Source organism: Pteropus alecto, unplaced genomic scaffold (assembly GCF_000325575.1).
Source record: "Pteropus alecto unplaced genomic scaffold, ASM32557v1 scaffold16, whole genome shotgun sequence".
Lineage (NCBI taxonomy): Eukaryota > Metazoa > Chordata > Mammalia > Chiroptera > Pteropodidae > Pteropus > Pteropus alecto.
This window is the reverse complement of record NW_006438867.1, coordinates 104,473-125,837: the sequence shown is the minus strand read 5'-3', so window position 1 is coordinate 125,837 and position 21,365 is coordinate 104,473. Positions and strand designations below refer to the sequence as shown.

The window sequence follows — 21,365 nt, the reverse complement described above, 5'->3', positions numbered from 1 at the left end:
AAGAGGGGGGTGAACTTATCTCTAGAATTCTATCGATGCTGAAGGCAGAGACTTAAATCTGCATAATTACCTTATTCTTGTTTACTGTAATTTTCCTGGTAACCTTCCAAACTACTTCCCCCCATCTCAACACTTTTTGTCTTAAGCTGAAGATGACATTTAAGGTGGTGGCTTTAGTCATTTTAGTGAGTTATTCAGTTTACCTGGGTCTCTCCCATGTATACAGGTTGTATACCTGTTATTAAACTATGGTTTCTTTTTCTCCTGTTACGTTGTCTTTTATTACAGGGATGTCTCAGCCAAGAACCCAGGAGCATAGAAAGAAAATTACCTACCCACCCCCCTACACACACAGAGTAATAGAATGTACCATATAGCCTAGGCATGTAGTACTATATACAATCTAGGGTTCATGTAAGTTCACTCTGTGATGTTTGCAGAATGATAAAATTGTCTAACAAAGCATTTCTCAGAAGGTATCCCTGTTAAGCAATACATGACTATATTTGTTCTTTTGAAATTTAGGCTTTAGTCACTTACAGTTGCTTTTTGTGCATGGTATAGTATAGAGATCCTTTTTAATTTTCTTCCATGTAAATAACCAATTATCATAGCACTTTATAACAAATAGTCCAATATCTTAATTGATCTTCCATGCCAACTCTATTATAAATTGTTTTCATATGAATGGTATTAATGGGTTCTTGGCTGAACCTATTATGTTCTACTATCAATTTTGTTATCTCCAATTAATATTGAATTGTTTTAGTGTTAAATACTTTCACAGCTGACAGCTTTTCTGAAAGAAAGGGTTTATTGGGCTAGCCAAAAAAGGTCCAGGTCCTGAGGTGTGAAATCTAAACCACCAACAGCAGGGCTAGATAAAGAAGGCAACATGTCTGCCATCCTGGGTTGACACTATGCTTTGGGGAAGAAAGCTGTTTAAGTTGTTTTGAAAGAATTTACATTGGCTACAGACAAGGGGTGGGGCAGAAAAAGGTAAAGCTGTGGCAGTTCTAGGATAAATGCACAGTCTGTAAGGAAGAAATATTTATTACTTTTGTTTGATGGTGGCTAAGAATTGTGAAATTTTATGCATAAGCAGGATGAAGTGCCATCTGGTAGTCTATACAGAAGTTGATTCAAAGTTCCAACATATATTCAGGAATGTGAGCATTCTATTGTCAGTGGTTCACAGCTATTAAAGGGTTAAAAACTCTTGTCTCTTTCTTTCACTCTGCCCCTGCCAACCGCCCCCGCCCCCCACCCTCCACCACCATAATTTAATTTAGGACATCTCATAATTTTTCTCGTCACTTAGTTTCTATGGCTTTGTAAGGCTTGGTAATTGGTAGAGCAGGTTATTCATTGTTTTATGAATAATGTTTTGGCTATCCTTCATTTTTTGCTCTTCCATATAAATTTTAGAATGAGCTTATAAAAGTTATTGAAAACTCCATTGGGATTTTGATTGGAATTGCAGTGAAGTGAAAGATTGGGAGATTGGATATCCTAAACTATTATTTATACCATGATTGTTGTGTATCCTCCATTTAATAATTCTCATAAAATAAAGGAAAAATTCTCCTTAGAGTTGTTATGCATCTTTTGTTTAATTTATTCCTAGGTACCATGCCACTATTTTCTTCTCTTTTTGAGCAGTTTTACAATCACAACAAAACTGAGAGGAAGATACAGAAATTTCCCATATACCCCCAGCTTCCACACATGCAAAGGCTCCCCCATATTCAATATCCCACACAAGTGGTACATTTGTTTTAACTGCTGAATTTTGCTGAACCTACATTAACACATCATAATCACCTGAAGTCAATACCTTATCTAGGGTTCACTCTTGGTTTTGTATTCTATAGGTTTGGACTGTGGATGAAAATGGGGCCACATATTAAATCTGACAAGCTCAGAGGAGGCCCACAGGGTAGGCCTTACAAACTCAGAGGCCAAAAGCAACTACACGGGGCAGTCTGAACCTAAAAATTCCTAACTAAAAGCTAGTCATTGTGTGCAGTCACGTCCTAGGCCTATATCTTCCTCGAAAAAGGTCAGTCTCTACCTCTGAAACTGTCTATTGCCTTTGTGCATCTAAGATAACATACCTTTGAAACGTCAGAGTACTTTTCTTTTCTAGACCCCTCAAGTGCACGACTGCTGGCACCAGAGAAAAAGGCAACATTGTTGTTAGTTGTTGCCCACATATCATTTCTATGTACCGTAAATATGAACTACCCTATACCCACCAATGTAAAAGAAATATGTGTCTCTCCATTTTGCTTTTTATCCACTCTCAGAGATTTCTCCACTCTGCTTTCTCTCACCTCCCTAATCTATCATTAATGAATTTCATGCAACCCTCTTTACTGCTCCTCCTGATTCTAATGTATAAAATAAGCTGCAAAACTGCCATTCTCTGGAGCATTTTCTCAATTAGTTGAGATTTTGTTCCCTGGCAATTATTGTCAATTTAACACACTCTTGTAAGATATTTTTCTTAGGCTGGATGTTTTCTTATCAATAGGACAAATATGTCATGTATACATTGTTATAGTATCATAAACCGTTTTCACTGCCCTAAAAAGATCCTGTGTTCTACCTATTCATCTTTCCCTGCCCCTCCCCACAACCCCTGGCAGCCACTGATCTTTTGCCTTTTCCAGAATGTCATATAGTTGAATCATACAGAAGCCTTTTCAGATAAGCAACTTTCACTTAGTAACATGCATTTAAGTTTCCACCATGTCTTTTCATGGATTGATAACTCTTCGTTTAGCACTGAATAGTATTCCATTGTGTGGTGTTTTATCAATCAAGTTTTCTGCTGTTGCTCGTATTTGAAAATGCAACTGACTTTTGAATATGACGTATCTGTAAATCTCACTAAACTTTTATCTTCCTTTCCAATTATTATACCTTTTACTTCCTGTTTGTACCTTATTACACTAGCTAGGATTTCTAGTACAATGCTGAATTACATTCTACTTGATGAGGCTCTAACTTTATAGGGATATTTCTAACATTTCATAATTAAGAATGTGTGCTATACTTTTATGGATTTCCTTTACCTTAGTTTCTTTTTCCCAGTTTGTTCTCTGTTTAAGCATTACTGATTAAATTTTAGCAAATGTTTTTCACAGACTAAGAAAATGGTTTTTCTCCATGTATTAATGTGACAAATTGCACTTTTAGATTTCTTAGTTATTTCATCCTTGCACTCCTGATGTAAACCCAACTTAACTATGGTATATCAATTAAAAAAAAATGCTCCATTTGTTTTGTTAGGGCTTTGTTTTACTAGAGTTGATTTGCATTATTTTCTTTCTCATGCTATTGTCTGAATTTTGGTTATCAAGATTATATTGCTCTATGAGTTGAAGAGTGTTTTCTCTTTCTATTCACTTGGAAGAGTTTGTTCATTGGAATTAGTCTGAAAAGCCTTCTGAGCATACCGTTTCCTTTCCATTTACAAATGTTGTGATACTAATATATAGGTAAGTATAGCTAACATATTACTGAGTGCTTATTTCTTCCACTATTCTGTGCCTTCTTTTGGATGTTTTTTCTTATTCCATTTTCCCTCTCCACCAATTAAGAGTTATAAGTACCGATAACTTAACTCTTACCATGGAATTTTACTCAGCATAAATTACATTTTAAATTAACATGAAAAATTTAGTATCAAGGACCCTGGGAATACTTTAATTTTGATCATTCTTCTCAACTTACTTGCCAATGTACACTATTTAATTTTTTATGTAAACCACATTAGACACTGTTTACTAATATTGTATCATCTTTAAAAACAACAAAGTCTCATTAAATTGGATTTGGAGTAGTCTTTTAAAAAATCTGTGACACTAGCTATATTTAATAAATGCACAGACTAAACTCATTTGGCTGATCAAGTGGCAAGACTTAAAACTAAGGTTAGTTAATTATACAACTAACAGCATTTGCAAATCCTATATACACTGTAGGCCTTTACGGAAAAAGAACAGAGAGGTATTTTTCCATTTCCTTCCCATAATGCTGATCCTCATCATCTTTACTTCTGGATTTCTGCAATAAACCACCCAGGTCAATAACTCTAATGCAACCTTCATGCTGCAACTTAAGTGATTTTTACAAAGTGCTAATAAATTTCCAAACTGTTGACCAAAGAATGAATGTCCAATTCCTTAGTGTAGTTTACAATGCTTTTCATGATCAGGTCCCTCACATTTTTTTTTTAAGATACACTTGTTGACAAAAGAACATTCAGGCTAAAAAGAAGTCATGAGTTTATTTGAGCAAAACTGTTGACAATTGCCGGGAAGGAAAATCTCAACAGACTGAGGAAATGCTCTGGAGAATGGCAGTTTTGAAGCTTATTTTATACATAAGAATCAAGGAGAAGGAAGGTAGGTTACATGAAATTCACTGGTGATAGATTAGGGAGGTGGGAGAAAAAGTGGGTAAATCTCTGAGATTGAATAAAAAGCAAAACAGAGAGACATATTTCTTTTACATTGGTGCCTACAACATAGTTCACATTTACAGCACACAGAGAATGTGGGCAACAAGGTAACAACATGGTCTTGGTCTCTGGTGTTGGTGGTTGTGCCTTCAAAGGGTCTGAAAAGGAAAATTGCTGTTTCAAAGACTGACCTTTGTCAAAGAAGCTACAGGCCTAGAACAAGACTACCCACCATGACTTGCTGTTACAATTTTTACGTTCAGAGCACCCTGTGTTGTTACTTTCTGTCTGTTTGTAAGGCCTACCATGTGGGCCTCCCCTGAGCTTGTCAGTTTTAGTATGTGGCCCCTTTTTTACCCACACGCTCTAAAATAACAAATTTCATTCAAACTCCATCCGGTCTATGATTATATTACTAAGCTAGTCTGTCATACTTTGTGCCTTTATAAAGGATGTTACTTTTTACTCATTAAGATTTCAATGTCACTGAGAGATCTTTTTGGACTTTCATCTTCTTATATGTTTTCAAACACTTAGTAGTATACAAATAGTCTGGTATTGGTATTGCTTGGTTCAAATTACCACTTATTCACTGTGATTTACATCTTGGCTTCTTTATCTGGTTAATTAGGTTGCTAATACTTACCTCATAGGATTGAGTGTTACATAAAACCAGCAATTATTGCTAGGTACTCCAAAAATGTTCTCTTCATTTTTATATAACTCTTTGAGTGCCCAATATGTGCAAGATGTCAGAATTACATCTAAAAGATGAACAGGATATAGCTCCTTTACTATGATGATAATGGGCTCATAGGACAATAGAAATAAACCTGTAGTAGCATCACTATAGAAAGATTAGTCATCCAATAAGAAAGGTCAACATATATAAGTGGCACTATATAATCCTAAAAGAGTTTTATGAGTATAGACTTAAAAAGAACAAATGACGATTTCTGGCAACTGGCCTCAGATTAACTGTAAAGTTACACTCTCTGTTTGAAAATAATTAAAGTTACAAATTGTCTGTTTCAAGTGTTGGTTATAACTTTCGCATAAGATATATTTAAAGTAGTGAGCAATCAGTGGTATATATTGAGTTTCAACTAAATTCAGACAAAAATTTTCTATGTATTATCTCTAGCATATACAAAAAATTAAAAAGCCTATCTAAGCATTTAATAAAACACTTATAAAATGTCATATCCATAAAGTTTATTTTAAAAAATTGTTAAAAACTAACCATACAGGAATATTAATATACTTAAAAAGTTTGTTCCTCATGTTGAAGGAAAATACATTAGCAACGTCTTGCAAACACCATCTTTATAAAAGTAAAACTTCTAGATGCTGAAATGTGCTACAGTATATTCTATAGTTTATACTTTTAATCACGGGATTGAAAATCATTCTCCCTACTCTCCTATCACCTCAAATGTGGCAGTTATCATACTTAAATTAATGACATTCAATCAAGTTCTACTACCACAGATCCTTAAATAGGGTACACACTGCATATTTACTAACAGAACAAGTCTTTTCTATTTATTGTCACATAATTATTTTAGATAACCATTGACTTTAAGTACAACAGAAATACTACATCCCATAACTGTAAACATTCACCAAGAGCTTCCAGAGTACAATGCAATAGAGGTGGCCCAAGAGTCAGTCACATGTTCTCCAATTTTCGGCTATTGCTGAGATTAAGTTTTAAAGGCAAATTATTACAAGTCTTACTTGTATTTCTGTAAGAAAGTAGTTCTGGATATATATTTTTAGTCAAAAACACCTGAAAGTCATTCTAAAGACTAAATTAAGCACCATTTTCACTTACCTAAATATAGAATTAATTCAGTAGTACATATATGATCAGAAATTATAAATAACTGTGGTCTCAAGTCCTCTTGTGGATACATATGGGGTACTGAGTTCCAATGATGCTAATAGGAACCACTCATGCATACCTAGGGTAGTAACTCCCCCAGGGCCACGTGCAACCAATAAGACTGAGGCACAACTATTACTTATGTCACTGGATGCTATACAAGCAGATTTAAGGCTGTATTCGGCTATAGAGAGTTCAACCTCCACTTTAGTATTCTTTCTAAATAAATCACACGACTCAAAATTCCATGGAGTGGAAAGTGAAAAGTTCCCAAACACTTTTTTAATACTAGTCCTCCATACAATTCATTGTCAGCATATTTACAGAGGGAACTGTTCATACCTAAAACCATTTTTAAAAATGTAATCATGTTTTTAAAGTTTGATCCAGATTTCTTCAGGATTATCCTCATTTTCATTTTCTGACTTTTGGTCAATTTCACATTTGTCAGAATGTTCACTGCCGTCCTTAGGTAATTCTGATGATGCTCCCAAGGAGAATACAAATTAAAATATATTCACTGCCACCCACTTTGGGATAAGCCTGGTTGCAAAGAGAATGGTGTTCCTGGAGTTGAAGGATAACTAGGAAACCCATCTGGCTGAGCTGGATAGCTTTCCAGAGCCGAAGCTGGATGGACCTAATGAAAGAAGAACATGCATTTTAGCAGAACATCAAATTCAATCAAGTCTATACTTGCTTTTCGCCTATGCCACAATACAGATTGAGAGTAGAAAAGGATCTTGGGGCAAGATCAGTCTGCTCGGTCTACTGTAATTTTTAAGAAATGTTCAAACTTCCTTCAGATGGTGAAGATAGAATATTTAATATTTAAGTTAAATATTCTTTTAAAAAATAGGTTTTCTAGAAAAAATTTGCTTTAATGTTCCATTATTTTAAACTGTAGAAGACAAACTAAAATATAAGTGTCATGTATAAAGATTCCATTTGTAAAATCTCCAAACAACAATTTGAAAGTCTATAAGCAGAAAAACAATTTATACAGATGAATATATTCTACCACCTTTTTTACCCTTCTGAAAGAGGACAAGAATAATTTGCAGATCTGGGGAGAATTCATCAAACCTCCAGACATTCTGCTAAGACTCATTTTTTGCCAGTGTTGGGGTATCACTATTGGTATTGAAAGGTTTTCACTACAGAAGCTATGTTACATATATTACCATTTTATTTATGTCAGACATTACCTGCTTACCTGCTGTAACAATGCTGATTGTGCAGCTGCATTATGCTGTAATTCTTGCAAGGATGACTGTGGAGGATTCTGGGAAAACCCAGGGATACCTGGGAGAGACAAAAGGCCTGGAAAAACAGAACTGCCTGCAGCTTGAAGTCCAGATGATAAGCTAAAGCAATAGATAGAAGAACAAGTCAAAATGCAGATAAGACATTAAAGCTATTGCTTCTATATTTGTCAAATACTATTTTAACATATAAAAAAAAAATCTTAGAATTTCTCTGCTAGAAAGAATCTTAGAAATCTGCCATTCCTGATATTAAATTACTTTTTATTATAAAGAATATTATTCTAAATTCAATTTTACATAGACTTGTTAAATACTTCTTGCTATTTTATAATCAAGATAAATTACCAAATATGAATCCTAAAGTTATCAAAGCAAGCATTAATATTTTATATAGTTATTTTAAGATGACTGAAGAGTCCTAAAACATTTTTTGAGCACTGATATTTCAGCCCAGAAAAATATAATTTAGCACTACTAAACAATTAGATTTTTACTTTTATCTGAATGACTTAAAAATAAAACTATGAACTACAAGTTAGGTAATGATTTTGTATTATTTCCAAACTATCCACATACCTGGCTTGTGCAACAAGAGCAGAGTTGAAATTAGAACTAAATGCTGAAGCGAATCCTGGGAGGACAGGAGCTGGTGATGGGGCCGTAGCAACAACAGGTAATGGTGTGACTGCTGCGACTGTAGCAGGTGTCTGCAGCCCCGGGAATGAAGGGAGAGCAGTGGTAACAATGGGGGTGTTAGAGACAGAAAAGCCAGCGTAGGAGGGATTTGAAGATGGCAAAGGTCCTTGAGTAACTGAAAAAAGTGAGGGGACAGCAGTTGACAAATTAAGGGGGAAAGGTGCTGCTGAGACTGATGCTGAGACAGAAAGCCCTGAGAGAACAGCTGCTGTAGAACTAGGATGAGGGATAGATGTGGATGAGACAGTTGCAGATGAGGTGACTATTAATGACCCTGGAAGAGATACTGATGGATTAAGAGATGGATTGCCTGTTAAAGGGAAATTATTAGTCAAAGAAGTAAAAGGAGGAAGAGCAGTGAATACTGGAGTGACTGGAGTAGAGGAACCATGTGGTGGAAGGGAAATAGAGGAAAGGGGATTTGAAACATTCAAGGGAGTACTCAAACTGGAAAGACCTGACAATGCAGGATTAAGGCAAGCAGATAAACTGATGGGCACTGATGTTGAAGTATATGCACGACCCAGTGTCCCTGAAAAACCTAAAGTGCCATGAGAGGGATTCATGGAAAGAGATGGGCCTTTGAAGGCTGAGGGAGTAGGACTCGTGGGCTCAGTTTTTATCATAACAGGAATAGTTGTTACAGCAGGAGTAGATGAAATATGCTGGTCTGAATTACTTGGATGGGGGCCATGCAAAAGGGTAGCTGAGGAACCAGAGCTAATTGGCCCTGAAGTTGAAGTTGATGTTGGAGTAGCTAGAGGAGACTGGACAGGCAAAGTAGCAGGAGAGGAAGTCGAGCTGGCTACAGGAGATGACAGGCCAGGGAACATGGCCAATCCCTGAGTGGAAGACCCCTGTGGGGTGGGAATGGCTGATGGGGCATAGCACTTGTTAGAGGCAAAAGCAGGAGAATCTGAGTTGTGATTAGTAAGAGAAGACAGTGAAGCCAGTCCACTAGTAACAGCAGAGGATAAAGCAGAAGAGTTGATTAAACTGGTATCATTTGATGTCAGAAAGCCTTTTAAAGCAGACAGAAGATGATTATTTACACTAAGTGGACAAGCAACACTGGGAGCAGAAACACTGGTAATTACAGAAGTTGGGTTGGACATGCTTTGGGATGCTGGTGTTAAGGTCAAGGGGAGACCTGCAAAAACTGACAGTGAAGCAGTATTTGGGTTGCTGGTAGAAGCAGCAGATGTGGCAGAAAAGGAGAGGCTAGTGAAAGGTGCAGAAGTAGAAGCAAATGTTTCATTGGAAGCAGGAGTAGTTCGAGGTGTGGATGTGACCTGAGGGGCTGGGGTAGGAGTCGCAGAAGGACCTGGCAGTGGAACTAGACCAGAAAAAACTGAAGGAACAGGAGCAGATGCTGTGCTGTGGACAGAGGTGAGAGGTGTAGCCAGCAATGAAGGGGTTCTGATAACTGTTGGATTCGGCGTTGATGGCTGAGGTGTATGAACAGCTGAGGAGACCTGCCCTGGGAATACAGGAAGGACAGTATTTGGCATATTCAGCCCAGAAATAGCGGCAGTTGCTGATGCTGATGAATAATTTGCTGCCTTCACTGGGGATGCAGTAGGGACAGGAGCTGCGACAGGTGTTGAAGGGTTAGAACTATGAGGAGAAAAGAGTTGACTTGCTGGGGCAGAAAATGCTGTAGGGGAAAAAAAGAGGCAAAAATTTATCATCATGCTGAAATGTCAAATTTTAACTAAAAAAATGTACAAAAATTTTATAATATTTAACAAATATCAAAGAAAATCAATGACAGGTATATAATAAGCTATTGTAATGTATAAATTATTAGATTTCATTACTGATTTCCACTATGAAGCCCTGTTAAGTCCAATTGTCTTCTAAACTCTGCTCAGAATAATCCTCCGATTCATAGTGAGAAAACCTTAAGAAATTAGCAAATAAAGTTTCTTTTCATATTTTCCCAAATTTTAAAAATTCAAAGAATTTATTTTAATTGTGATTAGTGCTGATGTGCTGATTTTACCTTTAATTCTTTCAAATTACTTATCTAGAATAACACTAGTCATTTCTTCCTCTTAAGAGCTTTCAGGACATCACTGTCCTTTTAGGGGCATACAAGGCCCTCCAGGATTTATGCCCATCTCTCCAGTATTCTTTGTCACTACTCTGTGAATTGAACTTATATTTCAGATTACCAATCTATATGGTTTTCTCCCTCCAAGCATTTTTTCATACTGACTCCTCTATATTACCTTAACCTCTAACTTTACTTAGCTTGTCATAGAGCTCCTTTAGGGACAAAAGCTGTGTCTGTATCATCTTAGAGCCTTAGCACCTAGCACAGTGCAATGGGCCTATGTATTTAATAAGTGTTTGCTACACTGGATCCATCATGATTACCTCAACTACAGTTCCCAAACCCATCTAAGGGCTTATTCTCAAGAATTCTAAACTTGCTACAATATTTTTCTTCTAATAAAATCTACAAATAATTAACATAAGCACTTTGGGGGATGATTTGCGAGTTGGGGATGATTTAGATTTCCTCCCTGAATCATATTAATGACAATGTTAGCCTCTGATGATCTTGTTGATACCAAATTGAAAGCATGACTTAAGTAGCTAATGTCATAATGATTAACTATCATCATACTCACATTCAAGTCTGTTTCAGTTATGAACAGAGAATGTTCCTTTTGCAGTAATAAGCAACTGAAAGACATTTTCATGAACTAAGACTTACATTTTTAAAATCTATGCATAATAAAGACTCTTTTGACATCAAGAAACTGATATGGTCAGAGGTAATGTACTATGCTAATCATGGGTGGGGAAGGAACCACAGGAAAACACCACATACATAATATATTTATACTAAGTGACAGCTAAAGGATGCCATATTGGGCTGAATACATTTTAGAGTTGTTTTAGAAAAGAAAATATGGTAGAATAACTGAAAAAAAGTAATATATAAATATATAAACTTCAAACTCAAAAGGCCTAAAATCTGTACCATATTCATGTTGTAAGCAATAATTTAGTTTCAAGAAAATAAGACTATCGTTTTAAATCTGGAGTTCATATTTAATTTGTACTTATAATGTATTTGTTTTTATATTTAATTTTCTTTGTATTTAATTTGTTTTACAAGAACTCGAGGCACAACAGATATATACCTATTTCTGTATTTGTAAATAATGTACCAAAAAATTATTTAGGTCAACACTGGCTGGGAAATTTGAGAATTCCCTGCTTATTTAACTACATGCCAAGGACCATGTAGTTAATGACAGATTGCAAGGTAAAACCAAGCTGTTCCACAGTGTTCTTTAGAGCAGCAGCCTCCTCTAAAGATCTTTTATTAATAAAGCAAAAGCCGGGCACTACTAATTATAGTGCCTGCAGTTAAAATCCAACAAAATAAAAACAAACCACACTTTCCTGTCATTTACTTTGGTTGTTAATCATAAAACACTATCTGTCAGATCCTGTGCTAAATACTTTATGCCAGCCATTTCATCTGTCCTCATGTAACCCTCTGAGATAGGTACTAACACCCCCAATTTATTGATGGGTAAACTGAGGCTTGGTATGATTAAGCAATTTGTTAAAAGATTATGCAGCTATAAAGTGGTATTAAAAGGGTATAAAGTTTGTTATGTAAGACAGAAAAGTTCCAGAGGTCTGCTATATAACATTATGCCTATAGTTAACATTACTGTATTGTATATTTAAAATTCTGTTAAGGGGGTAAATCTCATTGAGATCTTACCACAATAAAAAAAGAAAAAGGTCTTGCAGCTATGAAGTGGTAGAATCAAGATTTGAACCCAGTTCTGTCAGAGCCATGTTTTTAACAACAATGTTTGTCTTTATTACTGTTTTTTAATATGGTTCAAAAGAAGAATTTTAATCAGGCTAACATAACATAGCAAAGAAAAAAATTAATGGTACTTATGACATTTAACCCATTTATTCCCTTCAAAAACAGATTAATGAAGGTAAGCATAAAGGCTGAGGATTCCTTAATCTTGTAGAAGTTAAATGACCTGCTCAAGGTCACAAATTCAGGTGGTATAAGAGCCAGGATATGAAACTGGATGTCCAGACACTGCATTTAGTGTTCTTTCCACACTGTTATGCTATCTCCTTTAGAAACTACCAATGAACAAGGACAGTTCAGGCACCATTCTGAGAATGGAATTCTCCCATGGAGATGCCTAACTATAAACAATAATTAGATTCATGCACTAATCTGCACATAAGAACTGATCTCATTTGCAGGCATTATGTAGGCCACATCTTATCTTCATTTCTCAATTCCACTTTCTGCTTTGGTGCCCAATTTTTTCCTCCTTAAGTTACGGGGCTCTAAAAACATACTGAAATAATTAAATCTAAATGTAATATCTGACAGACTTCTGGTAAAGATGTAGTATGTAAATGCTGTGCTAGCCTCATTCTACTACCACATCAAAATTAAGACTGAATTTTAGAACTATCCTGTAAAACCACCTAAGACTAGTTGAACAAAACTCCTACAACGAAGAATATAAAGAAGAAACCATGCAAGTTTCATAAGACGGGCAGAGACAAAGAACAAGCTGGTCCCACATCTATGTATGGTGTTTAAGAATTGGAAGGGATATCTCAGCTGCGGAGGCAGCCCCTGAGGAGTGAGGGGTCCCAGACCCACATCAGGCTCCCCAGCACAATGGGAAGAGGAATCCCCACAAGATATGGCTGTGAAAATCAATGGGGATTCCACTCATGTGAGTCAAAGGGCAGCTGTAAACCTAGGAATCCTCTTAAAGTGCCCAAGCGCAGACTTACTTGCTCACAAATACTTGTCCTAAGCTCCAGCAAAAGGACAGCAACTCAAAAAGTGACAGGGCTATACGGGGAGGAACTGAATTATATGGCTTCAGGGCAAAGACTGGAGGGGCAGCTCTCTCCAGGGCAGAAGTGCAGGCAAGTACCATTGTCCCTTTGTTGATACCACCCCCACAGCCTGCAAGTGCAGGTGTGCACCAAATCTGAGTCTCCATTAACCTGGCTAACACAGCTTGCCCCACCCTGATGATTCCCTGAGATCCTGCCCCACCCAACTAACATGCCTGGCCCAAATCTCTTTCAGTAACTATTCCACACAAGTGGTCAGCCTTGACCTGTGCTGTTAACTTTCTAAAATTTCTCAAAGGTCCACAAACCAGAAACAAGCAGTGGCTGGCCTCAGCATAGCAGCCCAAAGCCAGGCACTATTGGCAGCCAACTTCAGTTTGCAGCATAGCCTCTCCCAGGCATCTACAAACGCAGCACAGGCAGCTACCACCTGCAGATCAAGTTGTAGCTTTTACATGTGGTCCTGGGATGGCAAAGGCACAAACTATGTTGGCCTGAACTGGAGTCTTTCCCAAGAGGCCCCAGAACCAACATATCTGGTCGTTGGCTGTAGATCACACGAGAGCACCACCAAATGAGCTCCACAAACAAAACACCCAAAGGGTGAACTTGGCAGGCACCAGAGCCCTGCTTAAGTAAATCCTGTTACAAGGGGCCAGCCATTATAGAACATGTCATCACTGTAGACTCCCAGTAACCCTGAGAATAAATCCTACCCACTGACATGCCAAGAGCAATCATCCCTGGAGCACCCAGCTCAAGTGATCAGGGAAACTGTACCACGGGGCCCCCCAGGTCAACTACTACATAAGGTCACCCTGCTGAGCCTGGGACACACAGATCTACCTAATATACAGAAACAAATACAGGGAGGTAGTCAAAATGAGGAGACAAAAAAACATGTCTCAAATGAAGGGCAGCACAAAACTCCAGAAAAAGAACTAAACAAAATGGAGACAATCTATCAGATACAGAGTTCAAAACACTGGTTATAAGGATGCTCAAAGAACTTCACGAAAGAAAAAATGAACTCAGTGAGAACTTAACATAAAGAGATAAAACCAAAAAAAAAAGAACCAATGAAAAATGAATACAATAACTCAAATGAAGAACACATTAGAAGGAATCGCCAGTAGATTACATGAAGAGGTTCAAATCAGTGATTTGGAAGACAAGGTAGCAGAAAACATCCAATTGGAACAAAAGGAAAAAAAAAAAAAAGGATGAGAGTTTAAGGGGTTTCTGAGACAATATCAAGCACACCAACAGTTGCATCATAAGGGTACCAGAAGGAGAAGACAGAGAACAAGGATTAAAAACCTATTTGAAGAAATAATCACTGAAAAATTCTTCAACCTGGAGAAGGAAACAGACTTATAAGTCTAGGAAGCATGGACAGTCCCAACAAGATGAACCCAAAAAGGCCCACACCAAGGACACATCACAATTTAAAGGCAAAAGGTTAAAGACAAAGGAAAATCTTAAAACCAACAAGAGAAAGGCAGTTAGTTACACATAAGGAAGCTCTCATAAGACTATTAGCTGATTTTAACAGAAACTTTGAAGGCCAAAAGGGATTGGCACAAATTATTCAACGTGATGAAAAGCAAAGACCTACAAATAAGACTACTTTACCCAGGAAGGCTATCATTTAGAATTGAAGGAGAGCTAAAGAGCTTCCCACAAAAGAAAAAAGATAAAAGAGTTCACTACCACCAATATTGCAAAAAATAAAGAAAAATCATATGATCATATGAATAGATGCAGAAAAAGCATTTGACAAAATCTAAAGTTAATTTGTGATAAAAACTCTCAGCGAAGTGGGAAGAGGTAACATGCCTCAACATAATAAAGCCTAGGTATGACAAACCCACAGCTAATACCATATTCAACAGTGTAAAGCTAAAAGTGTTTTCCTTAAGATCAGGAAAAGACAAGGATGTGCACATAAACCACTTTTATTCAACACAGTATTGGAAGTCCTAACCACAGCAATCAGACAAGAAAAAGAAAAAGTATCCAAATTGGAAAGAAGTAGACTATTATTATTTGTAGATGACATTCTATACATAAAGAACCCTAAAGATTGTACCAAAAACTATGAGAACTGATTCAGTAAAGTAGCACGATACAAATATTAATATTCAGAAATCAGATGCATTTTTATATATCAACAAAACTTTCGGAAAAAGAATTTAAGAAAGCAATCTCGTTTACAATTGCATCAAAAAGAATAAAATACCTAGTAGTACTTTTAATTAAGGAGGTAAAAGACTTGTCCTCAGAAACTTATATAAAACACTGAAGACATTAAACAGAAATGGATAGAACCAACATTGTTAAAATGTCTATAACTGCTCAAAGCAATGAACAAATTCAGTGCAATCCCTATCAAAATATCAATGTTTTTTTCATAGAACTAGAACAAATAATCCTAAAATTTAGATGGAGCCACTAAAGACCCTGAATAGCCAAAGTAATCTTGAAAAAGAAGAAAAACAGAGGTATCACTCTACTTAATACCAAATCATACTAAAAGGCTACAGTACTCAAAACAGCATGGTATTGGCATAAAAAACAGATGTATCTATCAATGGAACAGAATGGAGAACCCAAAAATAAACCCACATCTATACGGTCAATTAATCTATGACAAAGGACACGAGAATTATACAATGGGGTAAAGACAGTCAATTCAATAAATAATGTTGGGACAGATGCATGCAAAAGAATGAAACTGGATCACTTTCTTACTCTAGATACAAAAATAAACTCAAAATGCATTATTAAAGACTTTAAGACCCAAAAGCATAAGAAGGCTGGAAGAAAACATAAGCCATAAACCCACTGACATTGCTCTTAGAAAAATATATTTTTTTGATATGTCTCCTCAGGCAAGGGAAACAAAAGAATAAACAAACGGGACATAAAACTAAAAAGGTATTGCACAACATAGGATTCCATCGACAAAACAAAAAGACAACCTACTGAATGGGAGAAGATATTTGCCAATGATACATCCGAGAAGGAGTTAATATATAAAATATATGAGGAACTCATACAACACTAAAAAAAAAAAAAGAGAAAAATCTGATTAAAAAATGAATAGAGGACCTGAATAGACATTTCTCACAAGAGGCCAGAGAGATGGCCAACAGACGCATGAAAAGATGCTCGAACATCACTCATTATTAGAGAAATTAAATTAAACCACAATGAGATATCACCTCACACCTGTCAGAATGGCTATCATCATCAATAAATCAACAAACAAGTATTGGCAAGGATGTGGAGGAAAGAGAACCTTTGTACATTGTGGATGGGACTGAAAATCGATACAGCCACTATGGAGAACAGTAATGAGGTTCCTCCAAAAAATTAAAAATAGAACTACCTTATGACTAAGCAATTCCACTTCTGGGTATTTATCTGAAGAAATCCAAAACATTAATTTGAAAAGATATACGCATCCCTACATTCACTGCAGCAATATTTACAATAGCCAAGATATGGAAGGAAACTCAGTGTCCATTGACAGAGAAATGGATAAAGAAAAAGTGGTACATATACACAATAGAATATTACTCAGCCATAAACACAGATGAAATATCATCATGGGTGGACCTAGTGGGTATTATGCTAAATGAAATAAATCGAACAGAGAAAGACAAAAATCATATGATTTCATGTGGAATCTAAAAACAAAATAAATGAACAAAGAAAACAGAAATGAACTCATAGATACAGAGAAAAATATGATGGCTGCCAGATGAGAAGGGGCTTGAGGGGCTAGGTGAAGGGATTAAGAATTACAAATTAGCATGTAAAAAATAGCTATATAAAGTACAGCACAGGGATAATAGTCAATAATATTGTAATAACTAAGTATGGTGTCAGGTAGATATTAGACTTACTGGCGGTTTACTTCGAAAGTTATATAAATGGCTAACCATTTTGCTATATACTGGAATCTAATATAATACTGAATGTCAACTGTAATTGAAAAAATTTTAATTGTTTTTAAAATTAAACAAATAGAAATAGTATCTGACATATCTATCAAAAAGGTTTTTTATCACCCTGTGTATTTATATCAAAAAAGAAATGAGGCTTCTATATCACATAATGTAAAGTGAATGTGTATATAATTCACATTGCACTTAGATTACATTGAAACAGGATAAACAGGATACAATGGTATAAGGTTAATTTTAAATACAGTTACTGTATGTACCACTATTAACTCACTTTTAGCAAGTAGTAATCAGTTAAAGTCTTTAACCAGGAACTTTCAAATACACTAAACTCAAATGGTTCTCAGTGAACAATACAGCAGACAACTAAGAAAACATCGGTTATCTCTGAATCAAATTTGGTACTTACTTTGATTCTGTATATGTTTTGACTGATTGGAAAAGTCTTCATTTTCTATATGAAAATAAATAAAAGTTGATTTCAGGCTTTAATCAAATTATTCACCACCATAATAACTGTGATCAAAATTGGGGTCAAAAAAAGAAAGACCCAGAATATGCATACTAAATATGTATCAAAATTGGGGTCAAAAAAAGAAAGACCCAGAATATGCATACTAAATTGGGAAAACCAATATACGCCTACGGAAAAAGGAAATAAAAATCATAGTAATAATTATATATAGAATGACAGGATTATGAGCAATTGATCCTCACTGGCTTCTTCCCCCATTTCTCCTTAACTTATAAGGTATTAAATAAACATTGTTATTTTATTTAAGAACACTTTTTGGAAAGATAATGTCCTGGGTCTGTCATCTAGGAGAAAGTGTAGCCTGCACCTGGAGTGCAGAGAGGCACCACTGTCACTGGCTAAGAGTCACTTCTGAACACCAATGCCTACAACAGTGGGAAGACTTGGAAGTGGGAGGTAGATGTTGAGTGCAGAATCCACTGCCATCTGAGGAACTAATCTCAAAAGCCATGTGAATCACTCAAGCAAACACAAAGTGGCCCTGCCCACTTGTTGCACTGAGTTATGAAAAAGGAGCTGTCAAGAATTACCCTAGTTGAGGCTGACGTGAAGCCTGTGAGACTGATGAGCTAAAAGCACACTCCTTCCCTACTCTCATGGGAAAGGAACTATCTAAACCATCAGTCAAAGATGCAATGGCAAAAAAATCACCTCTCATGGCTTGCCAATAACTGCTTAAGAGACCAATAATGTGACAGGTGTAAGGTCTAAAGGAACCCAAAAGTGTCAACATGGTGAGCCAAAAAAGATCATAGCTTACTTAAGGGGCTTAGTACAAATAAACAACAAAAACAGATGGTGTCTATCAACGGAGATTCAATGAAAGAAACAAAAAACTTTAAAAACCTGTAATGCAAATTAAGAACACATACACATACTATAAGAAAATAAGCAGAGAAGGTGAAGACTTTTAGATATAAAAATCTGACTACAAATTAATAAATGCAAAGACTGGTAAAGATTAGAAATAACATTACTGAAAGCTAAATTACTTAGAAATAAGAAACAAAAAAACTCATTAAAATTGGCAAAAATACAAAAAAAAAGATATCATAAATAGATAACAGGCTTAAAAGACAAATACAGTGCAAAGTAAGAGTACTAGAAGGAGAAAAAAAGAATAGGTGAAAATGCAATAAAGGAACAATAACAACAAAATTTCCTAAGCTTTAAAGACTTGAGTTTTCAAATCCAAAGGGCTTAGAGAGTACCAGGAAAAATTAATGAAATACATACCTACACATTCTGTTGAACTATCTGAATTCCAAGATTAAAGACATTTCTGAACTCCAGATACAACTTTTCTTTGTAAGCATACAGAAAGAGACTGAGTTTCTCATGAAGAAAAGAAAATTAGCTAGAATTGAGTCTCTTAACTAGAGCCCTACATATGTGCCCCTTTTGAAGAAACTACTTACAGAAATTTTTAACTAAAAGAAAATTAGAACAAGCATATCAAGACAGAGTATAAAAGAAAAGAAACAGTAAGAAGCTGTAGGTTCATATGCAAAGAAGAAAAAATGTATTCCAACAAAACACACAAACTGATGAAAAAGGAGAGAGTACGAAGTCTAATAGTGGAGTATAAAATAGCTTTTTTTTAGTTTTTGTCTATTGACAACCATTAAGAATATGAAGGTGATAATTAGCAGTACTATAGTAAAATTTTAAGCTTGGGTGACGGCAAGGAGAGAAGAATTGTTAAAAAATAAAACAGCAATTTGACTAATCGAAGCAAATAAAAGTAAGAAAAATGAAAAACTGATAAAAGAATCATAACGAATACAAAAATAAAATGTAAGTACTAAGAATATGAAACCTTTATGGTTGTTGGAAATTCCTATAAGTCTCTCTTGCATTGGTTTAAAAATAAGAATCCATCTATGTATAATTTATAAACCGACTTAGCTACCAAATAACAAAATCTGAAAATAAAGATACAGGCAAATATTTTTATAAAATGAAACAAAAAGAAGTTAGGATAATATTAATATTCAATAAGGCCAGGGAAAAAAATATTTTTATAGTAAAAGTATAACTCAACTGACATTATTTTATACCTAGAAAACTCAGGACAATTTTAAGAAAAAACAAGAAACCTAGAATAGGTAATTAGTTATAAGTATCTAGAAATATTTCATTTATAATTACAACAAAAAATACTCTAAAACCCCTAGAGACAAACCTAAGGCAAAAAACGTATAATCAAGAAACCTACAAAATCTTGAAAGAGATAAAATCAGCCCTGAGGGAAAACCACTACCACTTGACATGATATAAATATACATGATTGAAAAGTAAGGCTTAATATTATAAAAATGTCAATTCTCCCCAAATTACTATATAACTATATATAAATAAATTCAACTGTTTTTAATTGCATAAAATGATCTTCAATTTTAGATGGAAGAATAAATTTCCAAAAATAGATAAGAAAAATATAAAAATACATTGAGAGAAAGCTAGCCTTATCAGATATCAGAACATACTATAAATATGCTAATCAACCCAATATGGTATTGTCCTAACATAAAATAACTATATTGGAACAAAATAAAGAACCCAGAATTAGAGCCATGTGTGTATATGAAAATGTAAATGTGGTATTTCAAAACAGTGGAGAAAATAGATTAGTTAATAAATGGTGCTGGCACAAATGGCTATCATCTGGGAAAAAAATTAAAATGAATCTCAATTTCACCCCTATCTGAAAATAAATTCTAGATGGAATAAGAGTCTCTCACAAGATCTTGATCACCTGGACCACCTAAGGTTAAGAAGATCTGAACCAAGATAGCATGATTCTACCTTTTCTTTCACAACCTCTATTTGTAGGCAAAAATGTAGCTCTAAAGACAAAAGGTCTAGAAATAAAATGATGTATTTTAGAAAAATTGTTTAGCAACTCTCATAAGTCAGAGTACTCAGCTGCAAACAACAGAACCATTTTGGTAAGTAATAGAGAAAAAATAATTTATAAAATGCTATCAGTAACTCTGAGTCTCTGGAAAGGCAGAAAAAAAATTAAGATCTCTCCCTACCCTACACATAAATAAAAATAAATGGCAGTGGACTAAAAACTATATATTAAAAAAGAATCACTATAAAAGTAATTAGAGAATAAGAGAATATACATGATACTTTCATACTGCTGGGATGGGCTTTCTAGGCAAAAAATAAAACTCAGGTCTACGGCCATGCCACCCTGAACAAGCCCAATCCTGTCTGATCTTGGAAGCTAAACAGGGTTGGGTCTGGTTAGTACTTGGATGGGAAACCACCTAGGAAGACCAGGTGCTGCGGGCATAAAAAATAAAAAATAAGGGATTGTAAGCTAACAAGGTCCTTGCAATCTGTGACATCAACCAAGGGTTGCCTTGCCTAAAAATAAATACATACTCAGAAGAGTCAAATAAATAATAGCTGATCAGTATATAAATTGAATTTTTATAAGACACATATGGAAATATAAGCTAAATCAGCCTTAGAAGATTAGGAAAAGTTAAAAAACTGGTAATATCCCATGTTGAAAGGGTGTGAAGAAACTGTATGTATGCTCATATACCCTGACTGGCAGGTATAAACTGGTACAGTCTTTTTGGAGAACAGTTAGGCAATATACAGAAAAATATTTATACTTCATATCCCA

General features: G+C 35.4%; 1 protein-coding gene and 1 pseudogene across 4 annotated transcripts in view; one reads left to right on the top strand and one right to left on the bottom strand.

The window, feature by feature from the left end:
- Nucleotides 1-4,271: 4,271 nt before the first annotated feature.
- The window catches only part of PROSER1 (proline and serine rich 1), a 32,984-nt gene continuing 15,890 nt past the window's right edge, over nucleotides 4,272-21,365 (bottom strand). For 2 of the 4 annotated variants that reach the window (XM_025049505.1, XM_025049508.1), the window contains 4 exons: nucleotides 17,591-17,635; nucleotides 8,204-9,980; nucleotides 7,568-7,726; nucleotides 4,272-6,999 (listed from right to left, as the gene is read on the bottom strand). In XM_025049505.1, the coding sequence (XP_024905273.1) occupies nucleotides 6,828-6,999; nucleotides 7,568-7,726; nucleotides 8,204-9,980; nucleotides 17,591-17,635 (2,153 nt within the window). In that variant the 3' untranslated portion in view covers nucleotides 4,272-6,827. The remainder of the gene's footprint in view (nucleotides 7,000-7,567; nucleotides 7,727-8,203; nucleotides 9,981-17,590; nucleotides 17,636-21,365) is intronic. The other 2 variants (XM_006915778.3, XM_025049507.1) reach the window with 2 other exon arrangements.
- Nucleotides 20,904-21,022, top strand: LOC112482968 (annotated as a pseudogene).